The sequence below is a fragment of the Lissotriton vulgaris genome, chromosome 9 (genome assembly GCF_964263255.1).
Source record: "Lissotriton vulgaris chromosome 9, aLisVul1.2, whole genome shotgun sequence".
Taxonomy (NCBI): Eukaryota; Metazoa; Chordata; class Amphibia; order Caudata; family Salamandridae; genus Lissotriton; species Lissotriton vulgaris.
The window spans coordinates 1,163,918,397-1,163,938,229 of NC_141697.1; the positions used below are offsets into that span (position 1 = coordinate 1,163,918,397).

Consider the following 19,833-nt stretch of genomic DNA (forward strand, 5'->3'; position numbering starts at 1 on the left):
TCCAGATGACGGCAAGCCTCATAACCTCTTTGGTGGTAAGCACTGTGCCAGTATCACCAGACCTCTTTGCTTTAGATCCTTTTCACTGGCACCAATCTGGATATAGTGCAGTTTTGTGCCTTCCCTCCAGTTCAACTAACTGGTCCAGGACTTTCAGGCTAAGATCCCGAGGTTTCAGCCTTCTGGTGTGGGTTTCAGTGAAAGTTGCCCAGATGTCTTGGCCTCATGCAATCTGCTTGTCAACTGGCGCAGGTGGCACATGTCGACTCTGCAGTGGGACCTTAAGCCTCAATGGGCTCCTCACCAAGGGAACCTGTTGGATTCCTTCCAACTTTCAGAGACTGTAGAAGCCCAACAATGGTAGCTGCTTGGCGTGTTAGGTGTGGTGGGGTAGGGAGAAGGGTCTGCCGCCAGTCCAGATTGTGGTAACGAATGCATCACTTTTGGGAGTCAATTGAGTGGTGGACATCTGTAGTCTCTGGTAGAGACCGTCCTCCATGTTGATCTGTTAGAGTTGCAGGCCAATTTCATTGGCCTTGAAGTTCTTCCTATTGTTAATCAAAGGGAGCCTGCACCAGGTCCTCTAGGACAACATCACTGCCTTGTAGTACAGCAACAAGCTAGTCAGTGGGGTCCTGGGTTCTATGCGAGGACACCCTCTGGAACTTTGAGTTTGAAGGACATCTCCTTGTCAGTGAAACTGCTGGTGGAATCTTTAAATGCCAGGGTAGACTAATGCTGCCGGCAAGGTCTAGCAAGTCATGAATGGCAGCTACATCCGGAGAGGGCACAGGGCATCTTTCAGCAGCTATGAGAATCCTGGCTTGATCCGTTTGCCCCGGCCGAGAACATATGATGTCAACACTTCAGCGCTGACGTTTGCAAATGACTGTACTCTCAAATGCAGGTGTCCTAGAGTGGGGCTTGAGATTGCTGTATGCCTTACCACCTCTGCCTCTCCTCCCAGAATTCTAAATATCAATAACAACTGGACCAAAATCATCCTATAGGCACTAGATTAGACCCATGAGTATGGTACCCAGGACTTCTGGCTGTGAGCATTTGTCCTCTGTTGTCATTTCAGGAGGATTGTCCCAGCAGTGCAGGGTCCTGCACTAGTACTTGCGAAATCTAGATTTCCATGAGTGGCGATTGAGCATTCACATTTAACTGCCTTCCTCCTCTTCCCTAAATAAATGTCACTGCCAGTCCAGCATCCATCAACTTTTTATCCTGGTTGCTGAGTAGTTTGTTTCCTAATGTAATTCTTGCAATACATACCTGTTGCAGGCAAAGTTGGCAGATGTTTTCTATTTTGTGCTGTCTTTAGCCCAGCAGTGACTTACAGTAGGCACTGTTATAGCTTTATTGCTGGCTAATTCAGATTATTTTTTTGTGGAACTTTTACTGGACCGCTTTCATAATGGATAATCTATCCGTCTTTGGCATTCTTTGATCCACCTCACCCTTCGAAAGAGGGGCAGAGGCTTCACCAATTAGACCCCAAAACAGCTTTGAGTATTTACGTTGATATTACCAAGAACCTTTGGTGGCTGATAAGCTTTTCATGGGGTTCTCTGGGGCAAAGAAGTGTAAGGCCATGCCGAATAGACCATATCGAGGTGCATAGTCCTTTGTATTAAAACCTGCTATATAGTGACAAGGAGGCACCCCCAGAAGGCCTGAGGCACATTGAAAAAGCCCTAAGACTGCTACCACTGGATTGGCTTATTCAGTGCCTGTTCTGGACATTATAAAGTAGACAAAAAAGCGATGCATGGAATGCTTGAATTATTCTTAGCCATTGGTAATTACTTGGGGTTTACACCCTATTCCACTGTTATTATGCACACAATGCCTCCTCCGTTTGGACCTAGCTATATCCAAATCAGTTTTGACCCTGCTCCAAAGAAACAGTCCACCCAAACTTTCAAGCCAGGTCCTCCCTGAACATGACCACAAGCAACCCATGACTGGACGAAATTGGTCCTAGGTTGCTTGTGTTCTGGTTCGGTGAAGACCTGGCTTGGCACTTTGGGCTGGACTGTTTCCATAAGGAGCAGGGTCAAGGCCGATTATGTGTTGCTAGGTCCAAACTCAGGTGGCATTGGGAGAAAAATAAGGATTAGTTGGGATGCTACGCAAAGCGATTGCCAGTCGTTGGACAACTTGCAAGCATTTCTCCAATCACCTTTTTGTGAGTTTGATGTCCTGGACATTGGTCCGGCTGCAACGCGAGCATAAGTCCACAGGTTCACTAATTTCCTTTTTTTTTAAATTTTTTTTTTTTTTTTTTCATCAACATCAGAATTACAAATTCATAATATATATTGCCAGAAAAACAGACAAAACACACACAAAAAAAATTATCTTACAATTCAGAAAGCATTATTATTATTATCATCGGCTTTAAAACAAATAAAGCATTTTTCAAAAACACAAAGAGCTTTGGACTGGGGAGAGTGAGTTAAAGAATAGAAAAAAATAATCTCGGAAACAATAGAAATCAATCATTTAAGAAATATCATATTTCCTTAATTCCGTCGAGCTTTCCCCCCTTTCATCTTAAATCTCTCCCAGCCTCCTTTTCCATTCAATTATTGGGGCCCATATCCTCCGTCCGGCCTCTTTTTTTTTTTTTTCCCCTCCCTCTTTTTTCATACAAGGCCATTTCTAAAATGTATATGGCTAATACACGAGAAATCCATTGCTGTAATGTTGGGGGGGTTAGGATCCTTCCAGAGTGTGGCTATGCATAGTCTACTGAGGGTCATTGCTAAATACAAAAACTCATGGTGACGAACATCTACACCCTCCCTCGCTACACCCAAAATCAGAACGTCATCTGTCAAAGTTAACTGTATCCCCAGAGAATCGGCAAAGAATTGTTCCAAAGATTTTTTTATATATATCCAGAGAGGGGCATGATGCAAACATATGAATTGTGTCTGCTTGCGTGGATTGGCATCTCGGACAGATGCCCCCGCTGCTTCCCCCCCACTGCGCTATTTTATGAGGGGTGTAATAAAGTTCAAACATAGTTTTATGTTGTTGAGATTGTAAATTTGCCACTCTTAGGACCGAATTTGACAATTTTAATGACTTCTCTGCCTCATTTCCTGTAAGACCTAGTTTGACTCTCCACTTCTCATACATTCTATCACAATCATCCTTTTTATATTTACAAATTTCTTCGTATAGTTGTGAGATGGAGGATCCCCCTTCATCCCTTAGACATTCCAACAGTTCGATTCTTTGAAAATTCATATCTCCTCCCTGTTTCTTTGACAGAACTGACCTCACTTGTAAGTATTTAAAGAAGTCTCTATGCCCTAAGTTATATAAACGTTGTGCCTGCTCAAGAGATCAGACCGGTTACCCCTATGAGGTCCCCGATAGTTTTGACTCCTGATGCATCCCAACCCCTCATAACTGGGTCATGAAATACCTCCGGCAGTTCACTAATTTCCATTTCAGTTTACCAGATTTAAAAAAACGCATGGCTACCCACAAAGGGTTTCCCAGCGTTGAAACTGTTAGCATGAGAAAGCCTGGAGAACTGTCAACAAACTCAACAGAAAAGCCAAGTCTTAAGTATTTTCTTGAAAGTGAATTCGCCTGAAATCAACCTCTGGAAAGGGGCAGCTAATTCCAATTTCTAAACCAGTAACGACCCAGTTTGGTTTTTATGTATTCTCAGAGTGACTACCAGATAGGATTTGGTAGACTGAAGCAGTCTTCGAGGACTATTGTGTGGTACAGCATATGACCTAGCAGACTTGGGCCCTTATTATTCTGTGCACTAAACAGAAGGCATTGAAATATATAGACTTCTCTTACAAGTAACCACTGCAACTTCACTATGGCGGCAGATACAGACTGATGTCTGGGGAATCTTTAGCAAAAGACGAGCTGCAGTGTTTTGCTCCACATGCACTCTATTCAGCACGAATTGTGGGGCTGCTAAGTACAGCCCATTTCCGTATTCCAAGTGCGAGGTTGCCAAAGCCTCTTGGTTCTTCAAGCAGAGTCTGGCATGAGTTCTAAAATCTTTCTAACCGTTCTCATTGTACTAAAGTAAACAGCAAGTATTTGCTTGTCTATGGGAAGAGTTCATCATCCAGCCGGAATACCAAATTTTTAACCACCGACGTAGGCTGGGGTTGAGGGCTGAAAGATTCAGGCTATCAATGTGGAGACTGGAGATTTAGATTAATCCCAATTATCAGAACTTCAATTTTGTCTGAGTTTTAGAAAAGAGTCCATTTACTTGGCTACTAAAGTGTGGCAACATTTTAACAGGCCTATGTTAGGTGATTCTTTGGCCAAAGAAATGATGATCTGGGTATCACCTGAGCATGAGGCCAAAAAGGACAAACTACTTCAAAAAGTCGCCCAGTGGTCGAACAAACAAGTTAAATAAAGTAGGACTGGGTGGGAAACCTTGGGGCACTCCACTCAACAATACTAGAGATTGTGAGTAAAAGCGTTTATCCTACATCTGGAAGCTTAGATCTTCCAAAAAGATGCTAGCCACTTCAAAGCCTAATGTCACTCCTGAGTTAGCGAGTCTCTCTTTAATTGCATGAGGTACTGTTTCAAATGCAGTGCTAAGATCAAGCCTGGAGAGCTGCCTTGGTCTAGTATTATTTTTAAGGTCCATTAAAACTTCCAATAGCGCTGTCTCGGTGCTATTACAAGGCCTAAACCCAGTTTGATGGGCATTAGGAAATCGTTCTTTTCCAAGAGGTCAGAAAATTGCTTATTTACATGTTGCCCAAAAATGGAAGCGAGGAGATTGGTGTATAGTTTTCAGTAACTAAAGGGTTCAAGTTGTCTTTCTTGAGTACTGGTTCCACCACTGCATGCTTCCAAGTACTGGATCTGACCACTAACCAATGAGATGGTTTAAGATCCCCTCTGATAGGAAGAACAATTCCCACTATCCTTTGAAAATTAAAAGGAAGGGCAGGGTCCAGATGGGGGATCCATACCTTACATTGGCCATTAAAGCAAGCAGATTCTTATCTTGTATGTCCGAGAAGGAAGAGAGCTTGGGTTTAAGTTGGGTCCAAGGTTTTGGGCATCCCCCCTCTCCAACTCCATGGGACGAAGGTTCCCGACCTTGAAATGATGCATAGATGGTGATTAAAAAAACAAAATGATATCAAGGAAGCTTGAAAAGTCATAGGCTCGTGCTTTTGACACTTACCACAGGATTTAAGTCTGCGGTGTTCATCATAGACTTCAACAATAGAAAATACATCCTTGGTCGAATTTACTGCAATTAAGTGCAAAGTAGTCTGCCTAACTAAGTTTGATTGTGTAATGATGATTAGGAGGTTCCTGTAGACCTAGTGCTTCTAAGATTTCCTTCAATTTCTTTCTAGTCCTTGTTAGGTGGGTTTGGCAGAAAGTGCACTTTGCCCATTCGGTATTGCATAAATTTTTGGTGTGAGCCATTCCATAGACGCACCACCTTGGGAGGTACAGGTTTATCTATTTACAAGGTGAAAAATCATCAGTAAGTGAGAGAATACGTTCTTACATTTGGAAATGCTATTCCTGTTGGCCGGTCTACCTTAGGAGGAGACTCAGTCCCTATTATCAATCGAGACCTCTATGGTCCAGTGACAAGCGCCTGCTCATCACCCCTCGGTCCTCAAAAGCTAGATCAGGAGGTAAAACCTTTGAGGTAGGAACCACCCAATGTTTGAATAAGCTACCTCTTCCGTTGCGTTTGATTCAGTCTGTGCGTTTCGCAAAACCCTTAAGACCTGGCTATTTAGCCTGCTTGGTTAATTGCTGCTCTGTCTGCTGCCTCATCTTCTGCCCACTATAGCGCCGGGACACCCCGTTGGGGTAGCTGTGCGCTTAATAAATGCCTATTATTATTATTATTCCTGGTGGGTTCTTACTGCAGATGCCTCATAGCATTCCCAACTCCCCATTCTGTGAAACATATTTTTCTCATCTCTATAAAGAGGTCATAGTATACATTTCACTTATCAAGCTTTTTCATACAGCCCAGAAAGAAACTGATCTCAGTGCTCGGTGGGGCTTATATGCAGTTCTGGCTTTACTTTTTGGGGTTGGGGGGGGTTCAGGTCTGGCACCTCTGGTATTGACAAGGGAAGGGATCTGTGGTTAGATTATCGACCAGAACGAGTGTTATGTAAAGTAAGTAACTTTTTATTTGGGTTAAAAAGGTTAAGGGATATATAGGTGTCCTTGTGCAAAGCTTACAATGAAGCAAAGTGAATCGCCAGTGATTTCTGGTGTGTAGTTAAGGATTCCTGCTTTTCTTTCAGCTGCTGCACCTAAAGAGTAACAAGTACCTTACTGTGAACAAACGTCTGCCAGCACTTTTGGAGAAGAACGCCATGCGAGTGACACTGGATGAAGCGGGGAATGAGGGCTCATGGTTTTACATTCAGCCGTTCTACAAGCTCCGTTCCATTGGAGACAGTGTGGGTATTGCTGTAGACTGAGCTGTTTTTCATTTTTGCTTGTTTTACTAAATCAGTGTGTTATACAATACTTTTGGGCTGGAAAGGGGATGAAGCAGTTACCATGGCGATGTGTGGGATTGGCAACCTTGATCATTTATTTTAATTCCACGGTCAGTACTGAAATCTACAAGTACAGTAATGACAATGTGCTGTGGAAATGCAAATAAAACACATTTAAGAATAGAATATCTAATTCCAGCCTTGCCTGAGCTTTCCAAGTAGGTTGATTGTTTTTACATTTTGAATCAGTGAATGTAACCGGACTGCCAACCCTCTGAATTAGGTCTTCGGGAGCAAAATTATTTGAAGTGACAGCTTTCCTCCCAGTTGAATTCCCTTAGTAGATTCTGGATGTTGTGTAGAGCCACGATGAATCAGAAGTCTGATCACTACACATGCAGCTAGCTGCATTGGCCAAGTCTTTCTGTGATTTTAGGGCACGTAGTGTCTTGTGGATAGAGGACATAAAGTAGATTTCTTGACATGCAGATTTGCAGACACTTCCCCATATGCTATATTCAACCTAGTCCACTCCAACACTGGGTGATTCACCTCTCTGGTTTTGTATTAATGCCTGATCAAATAAGGTTATGCTTAACGGTCAGGGTTCAGCTTAAAAAACATTGATGCCATGGTAGTGGTGAATGATTGTCTCCACTGCTATTTCTAACCATTTCCTTTTTATTCGTTGTAAATTGGGATGACTAATGAAAAATAAATCAGATCAGAGTACTCACATTTCATACAACATATCAAAACTGCCCTAAGTCACTGTATCCAAAATAACAGACATCTTGGCAAAATGATGCAATTCTACAGATGTCAAATCCGCCCATTCATGGCTCAGGGCTTGGGAAATACTATGGGGGGGTTGTAATCGGGGGCGGAATATTGCAAACTTACAAATTGAAACCCAGGTTAGAAATGAGCCCAGCGAGAACCCTAGTCTAGAAACAATGGACTCAAAAATGTGCAAAGCTAGTGAGGACAAGTCTTGAGGGCAAAGTAGTACAATGTGCAAGAGGAAAAGGCAAAGCTCATTTTATTTTTGTATAGAAAGAACCAGAAAAATTAACACAACTTAAGATTGGAGTAATAACAAATGAACTGAGTTTGTGGGGGGTATGGGGGAGGGAGGGAGTCAAGCAAAGATGATCCAACGCCGAAATTTCAGCTAATATTTCCCCTGCACTCTAATAACTCTTCAGCACTCTAACAAGTAGAACCACAATCTCAACAGAAAATGAACTCATGATTAAGGAAGAAACCAGTTCAAGCTGAACAAAATCAGCTATGCACTGCCAGAAGATATGAGGGAAAATAGAACGTTAGGAAGCTCCTTAATCCTACTAAAATCAAATTATCACATATACTGATCAACCAGGAACTCAACCTAAATAAGTGAACTGGTGTTTGTTTTGCACTGGTTCCTGGCCTCCGTTGTTCCCGGTGTTATCTGTACATGCTAGATCTTTAATGCACAAAGCATTATCCTTGGTTATCTTGACTATTTTAATGCTCTTCTCCTTGGAACTCCAGATTATTTGGTTAAGAGACTGCAAAGAGTTCAGACAGCTGCTGCCAAACTAATGTTAAATAGATCTAGTTTAGCCTCTAAATCTACTTCCCGTAGAGGACTCCATTGGCTTCCCGTGGAACAGAGGATCTTAAAGTCTACGTGCATCGCGTTCAGGGCCGTTCTGAACAAGGGCTCAGTGCTGTTGCAACGTAGACTGACTAGATGTTCTAAAGAGGTATTTCCGTTCTGCCACCACAAATCTCATGCTGGTACACAGGTTCTGAAAGATTCGTCAAGGTAGACGAACCTTTTGAGTAAAAGCTGCTCAGTTGAGGCACAAGTTCCGCCTAATCGGAGATTGCACACAGACCTGCAGTTCTCCAGTATTAGGGTGTCTTTCATAGATTCACATGCTTGAATATTCCCTGTCGTCGAAGTGGGAGCCCCACAGTAAATAAAATAGCAATAATATCCCAATAAAATATGTATATAAAAACATATCGCATAAATTCCAAAACCAGAAATACTTATAAGTACCAGGTTAGCATTAACACATAGGAATACATAGGAGAAAAAGAAACACCTTTATAACCTATCCATGTCATTTTGTTAGTCCAAGCTACAGCCAAACAGGCGCAAGCACCCCTCTAGAACCTTCTCCTCAGAGGCTCAGGCCCTCAGATTTTCTACCGCACGTTGTGTGAAGGGAGTCTCCCTGAGCTCCTCAGTTTTCATTTTCTTTCTGGATTTTCTTCAGTTTCGAGATGTCTTCAAGTAAGAAGTCTCTCTTTTGTTCATGTTCTTCTTGTGGGAAGTTGCGGCTCTACTCTGAGGACCCTCACAAGAAGTGTATGTACTGCCTCTATCCAGAGCATGAGGTAGGAAAATGTAAAATCTGCAGGACCTTTTCAACCAAGACCCTTAAGGACAGGGAGGAGCGTCTTCTCCTTTGGTTGCAGAGGTTGAAGGATAAGGATTCACCTCTGATGCAGAAAGCCTTGCGTCCGGTGTGTCCAGAGCTACTTCAAAGCGTAGCAGTGTTCAGTAGTTGCCATCTCCTTTTCTGAAGAAGGGGAAGCTTCCTCTCCAGAAGGCTCCTGTTGTGTCTCCACCTCCTCCTGCTACGCCTGTGCCCTCGAGATCTGACTCTCCGGCGCCCTCAGCTCCTTCTGCACATTTTTCCTCTAAAAAAAAATGCTAAATCGTTGACTGGCTCGTTGACGGTCGTTCCGTCAACAAAATCTGCTGTCTTCAGTGTACTGACGACAGTGACGACTACTTTTGCTAGCGGATCGTCTGCGTGGACGTCCTCTGTGTCGACGATGGTCTGCGTCAGCTTTAAATCAGTCTTGTTGACGATTCCAATCTCCTCGTCAACGTCAAAGAAGGTCTCGCCGACGCTTGCAGTGAAAAGAGCTTCTTCGTCGGCGAGTGCCTTATCGACGACCGCTCCGTTGACGGTCATCCCGTCGACAGCGGCTCAGTCTGTGGCTGTGGTCTTGCCGCCGACTGCTTCGTTGATAGTTCCACTGACTGTGATCTTCCCGTCGACTGTTGTCGTGGTCAACATCTACCTTTGCATCTTTGCCTCAGGTGCCATTTTCTTCATCGGCTTCTGGTTGACCCTCTGCACCAGCGACGACAAGTGCCTCAAACAGCTTTCACTTCAGAGTCACCCTCAGCCTCCATCACCTCTTTTTGCCACCGGTTTGGAGCATGACTTTGGTTCAGATGAGGAGAACGAGGACAGATTACGACAAGCTCTAAGTCCTTCGGAGCTAGTCATTAAATGTCAGGATTATGATGATGAACAGGAAGATTATTACTTCCAGGAAGAGGAACACACTGTTCAGGTTCCAGCAGCTCAAATACCCCTTTCTCTCATTTCAAATCTCCAATATATGCTGGAGGATTACAATAGAAGTTTTCCACTGTCTCATCAGGGGTCACCTCCACCAATGGTGCCTGTAACTACAGTGGCTCCTCCTCCTCCTACTCCACTGCCGGAGCATTTCGGTGTCTTCTGCCCCATCATCCTCCATTCAAGTACATTAACCTGTTTATGAGGATGATGACATTCGCCCAGACAGAATACGGCGACGATGATGATGGGAACATGGCGGATTGGGACGACAATCCGGTCCAGACAGTCCCGCCTCCTTCGGTACCAGGCGATACCCCTCCTGTGGACATAGCTAGTTTTCACCAGCTTATGGAACGAGCGGCGCAGCGCTTTAAGCTTCCTATGGTCACGAAGGACGAAGACTGCTTTCTTTGTCTTCTAGAGTCAGCCTTTCAAAAAGGTCTGGGCTGTGCCCATTATTGACTTTATTTGAAACAAAGATGTCAAATTGATGCAGACTCAATACGATTCCGGCACTGCTTCCTCGTTTGGAGAAGAAATATAGAGCGCCCCCTGATTCACCTGCTTGCTTGGTGGCGCAGCCTAAGCCTGATTCTGTGATCACCCAGGTCGCGCAGCGTAGGTCCAGGAATCAGTCTTCCCCCCATTACCGCTCCTCCGGACCGTGAGGGACGTTTGCTTGACGCCATTGGCCCTAAATTTTCCACTATGGCTTCTACCACCATGAGGGCTGCAAATTCTCTGGCCATTCTGGGGCGCTACGACCGCCAGATGTGGTCTGATAAGTCTTCTTTTATCGACCTCATTCCTGAGTCCTCCAGAGCAGAGGCTCTCAAAATTCTTCCGGAGGGAGAAAGAGTGTCCTCAGAAATTATCGACTTCTCTGTGGACATTGCGTGCACTAGTTTTCGTCCGCTTGCGGGAACAGCTGTCTTGCGTTGTCAGGGCTGGCTTTGTTCCGCCTCGTTTCGCCAGGAGGTTCAGTCAAATTCTCGACATGCCCTATGACGGCGATTCGCTCTTTGGCCAGCATGTGGATGACACTTCAAACCATCAAAAAGGACACAGACGGCACGTGCCCTAGGCACTTAACAATTTCGCAAGGTGCCTTTTTGTGGTGCGCGTGAACCGGCACCACCTTTTCGCGGTGGATCCACCCAGTACCGTTCCTACGGCCAAGGAAATCCAAGATATTTCTCCCAGTCCCAGCAGTCCTATCAGCAGCAATCTTCAAAATCTTACAGAGGAAACTCTTCCTACAGAGGTTCTGCTTCTAAGAAGCAATGACTTGCCTTCCCCGCTCAAAGTTGGAGGTCGAATCTCCCTTTTCTACTCCAAATGGTCTTCAATCACCTCGGACCGTTGGGTGCTGTACATTGCATCAAAAGGCCATGCTTTGGAGTTTGTCAAGTTTCCTCCCAACACTCCTCCAACTGGTCCACCCCCAGCTCACCTCAAGGAGCTCGTTCAGCAGATTCGACTCATGATTGAGAAGCTTACCATCCAAGTGGTTCCCAAGTCTCAGAAGTGGGTGGGATTCTATTCCCGGTTTTTCCTAGTCCTCAAAAAGTCCGGCGACTGGCATCCAATCTGCGAGTCCTGAACAAGTATCTGAAGTGTCAATCCTTCCGCATGCTCCTGCAAGTTCTCCGCTTTCTCTTGAAGGATGATTTCATGACCACTATCGATCTTCAGGACGTGTATTTCCATGTGCAATACTTCCAAGACACCGGAAGTACTTGCGTTTTTGGGTAGGGCGCAGAGACTTTCAGTTCAAGGTTCTGCCTTACGGCCTTCTCTCCGCCCTCGCGTCTTCACGAAGGTCCTGGCTCTGGTGGTGGCATACCTACATTTGAAGGGAGTTCAAATCTTTCTCTACCTGAACGACTGTCTCATCAAGTCTCAATCCTGCCATCAGGCGTCCTTGGACACTTGATTCTGTCCGACTCTGTTCCACTCCCTCGGTCTCTCAATCAACACTGAGAAGTCTCTGGTAGATCCGGCTCCTTGCAGGACTTTTTTGGGTTGAAAGTACAAAAAGATGGGTGGAGGGTCCCAGGGAATCTTTAGTGACCACACAGTTATAGCCCCCTTAACAGAAGTACAACCAAACAGAATAACTATGGGTCAAAGAATAGAATGTGTCTTTTCAGAAGTGTGTCTGAGTGAATGTGTGTTGAAACAGAGGTATGAGCAGCACACAACAAAGTATCGCACTTGATGAGAAGATGTCATCAGTTTATCGTTCTTTACCGCCCTGTCATCATTTGGAACCTTTCCCAAGATTTGGAAGCCAAGTTGTTGCTATTTTGGCACGGGAAAGGAGAGTGCGTGGTAACTTGCTTGATAAACTGAAGAGCAGTGCAAGAAAGAAAAATTGTGAGAATCAAAAAGATAAGAGAAAGGAGTGCTCTGTGTTTAAAATTGGATAATGAACGCTAAGGAATTTTATTCTGGTGCCGTTCATTTCCAAGGTTAAAAAATTCAGGTCAAGACTGTCAGTGAGTAACCCTAATAATCACGGATTTATATTGTAGTGGTCGACATGTTTCTGCGGTCTATAGATTAATGAATATCTGCTGCTTCATCAGGACCTAAAGTACATGCTACTGCTCAAAAGTGCGTTAAAAATAGGATATAGATATCACCTTATCAATCCTGGTGTCCTCCTAAGGATGTGGAGGGGGAGGAAGTCCAGGAAAGAACATCATGCAGACACAGACAACACAAATAAAAGACACATACAAAGATAAAAACGACATTCACGTGATTAGTGTAAGTCATTTTACATTTCTGTCTCATGATATGGTACAACTGTGCAACTAGTTACCAAACTCGTAATCTGGCATACATATTAGGCCAGTTTTTTAACATTTAAATTCCTCTCGCTCACCTTTAGGGTTAGAGGAACGTGCCTCACCTCACCTGGCAACAGCTCAGGAGGATAGTGCACCGCTCTAGAATGTAGAGAAATGAGACCTATAAAATCAAGAAACCACCCAAAGGTCCAGACATGCAGGCACCGTTCGGAAAATACTAGTTTCAATGGAAGAAAAGAACCCCTCTTTAATTATGGGGTTATAGTCATCTATTTTGCGTATATGAAAAAAATCAGATGCATCTCTCCTGATTTAACTATGGGAAGTAAGTGTTGCCAATTTTGCTAGGTTCTTATTTATGCAATGACAACACAGGATGCCATGCCATGCCGCTATATCTCTGTTAAATTTGCTCGTTGTGTCGTTGTATAAATACACATAGAGCTCATAGTGCCGGTATGGATCTCATGTATTGGTTACTCGCCGTTACCCAAGGTCTCGCTAGGAGAAGTTAGGAGCCAAAGTAAATAGAATAAACAGCAAACGTGTTGCGCCAAACTCTCGCTAGGCGTAAACTTTAAGCACCTGCATCAAATGTAGATATTGCCGGTTCGCTCTACACCCGATGTGTTTCCTGCCCATATGCGACTAGGTCCAGTGCTTGCTAACCGCGCATGCACTACATGATTAATAGGGGCCAAGACATGCAAAAATATGCGCGGGGCTTACCTGCCCGTCGGTACACTCGGCAGCCGTCTGTGCCGCTGGGGAGGTGTCGGCCTTCGCGCAGCGCCATTACTTGTTTACAGAAAGACGCGACTCACGCGTCATTACCGGGCGACTGAGCATGCCGGGAACTGTAGTTCCTCTTAGTTTCTATGGGTGCCCACGCGTTGTTAAAAGGCAGAGTGTGATATAAAGTGGAAAACCATTTGTTCATGTAAATAGTTCTGCGAGATAAAGCCTTCCATGATATTAAACGATATTCTAAGTGTAGATGTGGGATTAGCAAATAAACCTACACATAAGACCCCAATCAGTGGGTAGATAAAAATTGGGTAATCACAGGAGAGTACCTCAATGCAGACACTTTCATCAGAGATTGCTAGGATGCTTGGTAGGTGCAACGCTCCAAGTAACTGGCATACCTTTTCTGGTTTAAAAACGAAGAGGCATCATAGGGATGTCCTCATGTGGTGTACGAAGGAACCAGATAATTAAGTGAGTGAATGTTACATGGCACTAAAGTGAGTCACCCAGTTAGGAGATGGCCATATGTAAGTGCATGTCGGGGGCAATTGTTCAGCTTGATATGTGGGACCCAATGATTGAGATTAGAGAGACATCCACAGGATGTCCTCGTTAAGGCCAGCCTTATCCGAGTTCAATTTGTATACCCATTTTTGCTCGATTTTGAAAAGGTTTTTAGAGACATCTCCAATATGGGAAGGAATCTGAGGTTGCTCCAATACTGTCCAATGGAACTCTGTAGGTTTGTGATTGACTTCCAAAAAGTGATTTGTAAGCAGAGTTGCCTGCTTTTTACAACGAATGGTACTCTTATGCTCGGAGATCCTTGTGCGTATTTTTCTCGTTGTCATCCCTACATATCTTAGGGAAAAGGGGCAGGTAATCAAGTATATTAAGTTGTTGCTATTGCAATTCATGAAACGCCTTTGTTCCCATGCTCTGTTTGTCCCAATGTCTATACTGGTGGACTTATTAGTCTGCGGACAGGCGGCACAGTTACCACATGGGTGGTGTCCTCTTACTGCAGGCGTATCCCAGAGTGTCCCAATCTGGCGAATGTTTTCCGTCCTAGGTCGTGTGTGTATCAGCTGATCTCTAATGCTGGTTCCTCTCTTGAAGGCGAACAAGGGTTGTTCCAAGTTGTCCCGACCTGTGTTCAGAATCTTCCAGTGCTTGCGGATGATTTTTTGTATAGCATTGGATCTCGTGCTGAATGTGTTCACACATGTGATCCTGTCATTCTGTGCTTTCGGGGGGCTGGTTCTAATAAGGCCTCACGATTGTTATTGGCCACCCTCTTTTTTGAGGCACGGACCAGTTTTTTTGGGTATTTCCTTTCTAGCAACTTATCTTCAAGATCCTTGGCATGCTTGTTGAAAGTTTCCTTCGTGGAACAGTTGCGTTGGACACGTAGAAATTGGCCAAATGGGAAATTTGTCCCGAAGGGATTTGGGGTGGCAGCTCCCGTATTCCAGAAGAGTTTCGGGCCAAGGGTTTCTTATATAGTTCAGACCTCAAACCTTCTGGACCCATAGTTATTAGCAAGTCGAGGAATGCCAGTGATTGGTGGTCATACTCTATGGTGAACTTCAAGTAATTGTTACAATTGTTTAGCCACCTGTGGAAGTCAATCAGATGTTGTGCACTACCACGCCATATCACGAAGATATCATCTATATATCTTTTCCAAACCCGTACAGATGGTAGATACGGGTTTGTGTTAAGTGCGTGGTTCTGTTCAAAATTGTGCATGTATAGGTTCGCCAGGCTAGGCGCAAAAACGCTGCCCATACTGGTGCCCGACGTTTGCAGATAGTAGTTGTCTTCATATTGAAAGAAATTTTCTTTCATCGCTATGCATGCCAGATCCATGATGAAAGAGATAGGTGTTATGGAATCATGGTCATGCGCATTCAGAAGCTGTTCAATAACCTCAAGGGTCTCGTCCTGTGGAATCGAGGTGTACAATGATTCCACATCGAAGGACACTAACAAGTCTGATCCGGGAATGAATTCTATCTCTGGCAGGAGCCTCAGTACGTCTTTCTTATCTTGCAGATAAGACGGCATAGATCGTACTAGCCGCCTCAAGAAGGTATCCACAAAGGATGAGAGGGGTTCCATGAGTGAACCAATGCCTGATATTATTGGCCGTCCAGGTGGCGGTCTCTGCTGTTTATGTATCTTGGGTAAGCAGTAAAAATAAGGCATCGTAGGATGTGCTCTACGTAGGTAGTTTCCTTCATTAGCGGTCATCCATCCTTCCGAGAGGGCTTCTTCTACCAGGTGACTAATCATTGTGGTCAATCTGGGTGTAGGATCCTCCGTTAAACGACTGTAAGATATATTGTCGCTCAATTGTTTGGAACACTCGGCTTTATAGGTTGTAGTATCAAGGATGACTGTAGCTCCCCCCTTGTCAGCTGGTTTCATAGTAATAAGGGGATCTTTGGACAACTCTTGCAGTGCCTGTTCAACTTTCGTGATGGTAATAAATGGTTTCTGGCTTTCCTTGTACAGCTCCTGTATGTCATGTGTGACGGCTTCCTCAAAGGTGATGACTTTTGCTGGAACCGTGGAGCTTAGGGGTGTGAATGTAGATGAATTTCTCAGACCCGTGTTCTGCCCTTCATCATTGGTCACTGCATTGTCTTCCCTTGTGTTTTTTTCAAAAAAGTAGTGAAGCCGTATCTTACGGAAGAATTTGGAGATCTCTACTTGAGTTTGAAAAGCATCTCCAGAAGTAGTTGCTACAAAACCAAGACCACGGTTGAGCAGTTTCTCCTCTATGGGGGTCAATATTCGTGAGCTTAGGTTAACTACGACACCTCCCCAGCAGCACAGACGGCTGCAGAGTGTAACGACGGGCAGGTAAGCCCCACGCATATTTTTGCATGTCTTGGCCCCTATTAATCATGTAGTGCATGCGCGGTTAGCAAGCACTGGACCTAGTCGCATATGGGCAGGAAACACATCGGGTGTAGAGCGAACCGGCAATATCTACATTTGATGCAGGTGCTTAAAGTTTACGCCTAGCGAGACCTTGGGTAACGGCGAGTAACCAATACATCAGATCCATACCGGCACTATGAGCTCTCTGTATTTATACAACGAGCAAATTTAACAGAGATATAGCGGCATGGCATGGCATCCTGTGTTGTCATTGCATAAATAAGAACCTAGCAAAATTGGCAACACTTACTTCCCATAGTTAAATCAGGAGAGATGCATCTGATTTTTTTCATATACGCATAATAGATGACTATAACCCCATAATTAGAGGGGTTATTTTCTTCCATTGAAACTAGTATTTTCCGAACGGTGCCTGCATGTCTGGACCTTTGGGTGGTTTCTTGATTTTATAGGTCTCATTTCTCTACATTCTAGAGCGGTGCACTATCCTCCTGAGCTGTTGACAGGTGAGGTGAGGCACGTTCCTCTAACCCTAAAGGTGAGCGCGAGGAATTTAAATGTTAAAAAACTGGCCTAATATGTATGCCAGATTACGAGTTTTAAACTAGTTGCACAGTTGTACCATATCATGAGACAGAAATGTAAAATGATTTACACTAACCATGTGAATGTCGTTTTTATCTTTGTATGTGTCTTTTATTTGTGTTGTCTGTGTCTGCATGATGTTCTTTCCTGGACTTCCTCACCCTCCACATCCTTAGGAGGACACCAGGATTGATAAGGTGATATCTATATCCTATTTTTAACACACTTTTGAGCAGTAGCATGTACTTTAGGTCCTGATGAAGCGGCAGATATTCATTAATCTATAGACCGCAGAAACATGTCGACCACTACAATATAAATCAGTGATTATTAGGGTTACTCACTGACGGTCTTGCACTGAATTTTTTAACCTTGGAAATGAACGGCACCAGAATAAAATTCCTTAGCGTTCGTTATCCAATTTTAAACACAGAGCACTCCTTTCTCTTATCTTTTTGATTCTCACAATTTTTCTTTCTTGCACTGCTCTTCAGTTTATCAAGCAAGTTACCACGCACTCTCCTTTCCCGTGCCAAAATAGCAACAACTTTGCTTCCACATCTTGGGAAAGGTTCCAAATGATGACAGGGCGGTAAAGAACGATAAACTGATGGACATCTTCTCATCAAGTGCGATACTTTGTTGTGTGCTGTTCATACCTCTGTTTCAACACACATTCACTCAGACACACTTCTGAAAAGACACATTCTATTCTTTGACCCATAGTTATTCTGTTTGGTTGGACTTTTTTGGGTGCCACTCTGAATACTTCGCTGGCGAAAGCATTCGTGTCTCACGAGCGTCCGCTACGGATTCTACGCATGGTGGCTCTCCTCTGCTCAAAAGGGTCCGTTTCAGTTCGTGTATTGAAATCCTTTCTTGGGATGGCGTCCTCCTGCATCTCCCTGATCCCAAATTGCAGACTCAAGAGTTGTCCCATTCAGGAGGAATTGGACAAGCAGTGGCGTCAGGTCACCAGCTCTCAACGATCTGGTCCGGGTGACCAGTCAGATGCGGTCCTCTCTTCAATGGTGGGCTCAGCCGTCCAACATCGCTGCCGGTACTTCCTTCCTCACCATCGGTCTGGAACTAGTCCTTACTACAGATGCCTCCCTGGAAGGCTGGGGCGCACATCTTCAGGGGCTATGCATAAAGGGCAAGTGAACCCTGTCTCAACGTTCCTGGCACATCACCGGGCTGGAGCTAATGGCCATCTTCCTGGCGCTAAAATCTTTCCATCTCCTGCTCCAGGGAGAAGCAGTGCTCATTCAGACCGACAATACCACCAGTATGCACTATGTAAACAAGCAGGGCGGCACCATGTAACAGCTCCTCTCCCAACTGGCACAGAATATCTAGGACTGGGCACTTCGTCATCAGATAACCCTGACAGCGGTTCACCTAACAGGCAGCTCCAACATCCTGGTGGATTACCTCAGCAGGTCCGCGTCCTCGACCCACGAGTGGGAGTTGCATGAGCCGACTCTGGACTTCATTGTTCGGCTGTGGGGTCGTCCGAACATGGATCTCTTTGCGAGCCCTGTGAACCAGAAATGCCCATTCTATGTGAGCTGGCAATCTATTTGCCTACGCCTTTCTGCTGATTCCGCTGGTTCCTCGAGTGTTGTGGAAAATGTGGAGACAGCTGTGCCACATTTTCCTGATCTCTCCCAGATGGCCTTGACAAGTGTGGTTCTCGGAACTGCTGCTTCTCTCACAATGCGAACCCATCCTTCTTCCTCAAGCGGGTCTCCTCACGATGGACGAGGGTCAGATCTGTCATCCGGAGCCCTCCTCTCAAATTATCGGCCTGGAACCTGAGCACCTTGAATTTGCCCATTTGAATATTTCGCCAGCATGTAGAGTCGTTCTCTCCAATGCGAGAGCTCAGTCTACATTAAATACTTACAAGCTGAAGTGGAAAAGATTCTGGCACTGGTGTGCAGCTGTCAACATCCATCACATCCATTCCACTCCTGCTCAGCTTCTGCTGTTCTTTCTACAGCTGGCTCAATCAGGACTTTCCCATTCCACTTTGAAAGTTTTCCTGGCGGCAATATTTCATTTCCGGCAGGATGGGTCTTCCTCTCCCTGCTCTTCAAGAGTCATTCGGCAATTTTTCAAACGATTGTTAAGGAAGTTCCCGCCCATTCGGCGTCCTCCTCCTACCTGGCATCTCAATGTTTTGGCGCAATTGATGAAGACTCCCTTTGAGCCCATCCACAAAGCGGATTTAAAATGTTTAACCTGGAAGGTGGCACTTCTTCTTGCTTTGTCCTCTTCACGTCGCGTGAGTGATATTCACGCCTTTACCATTAACCCTCCTTTCCTTCAATTCAAATCGGACTGTTGTGCTTTGCACCAATCCGGCTTTCATGCCTAAGGTGCCAACTGATTTTCACCTCAATGAACCAGTGTTCTTAAACTTTCTTCGCCAATCCTCAATCTCCAGAGGAGCAACGTTTGCATTCACTGGATGTAAAATTGAAGGCATCTTTTTACATCGACAGGACGGCGCCCTTTTGTAGGTCCGATCAACTGTTCGTTGCTTACGGACGCATGCGCAAAGGGCGTTCTGTTACCAAGCCAACTGTTGCACGTTGGATTTCTTCAGCAATTGCTTTCTGCTATCAGAAAGCTAGCAAGCCTCTTCAATCTTCAGTGTGAGCTCATTCCACCAGGGCGATGTCAACCTCCGCTGCCCTGTTTGCTGGTGTGCCGATTCACCAAATATGTCGAGCAGCTACGTGGTCCAACAGGCACACTTTCACGAGACATTACTGCCTTGAGACGATCAACGAAGCTGATACGGCAGTGGGCCAAGCGGTGATACGCAATCTTTTTAAATAAGATGACCCTCTGTCCTTCCCT

The 19,833-nt window shown here is 44.8% G+C and overlaps 1 protein-coding gene across 1 annotated transcript in view; it reads left to right on the forward strand.

Annotated features, from left to right (window-relative positions):
- ITPR1 (inositol 1,4,5-trisphosphate receptor type 1) overlaps nt 1-19,833 on the forward strand; it is a 1,666,678-nt gene that overhangs the window by 435,917 nt on the left and 1,210,928 nt on the right. The window contains exon 6 of the mRNA XM_086939209.1: nt 6,312-6,470. Within this exon, the coding sequence (XP_086795335.1) occupies nt 6,312-6,470 (159 nt within the window). The remainder of the gene's footprint in view (nt 1-6,311; nt 6,471-19,833) is intronic.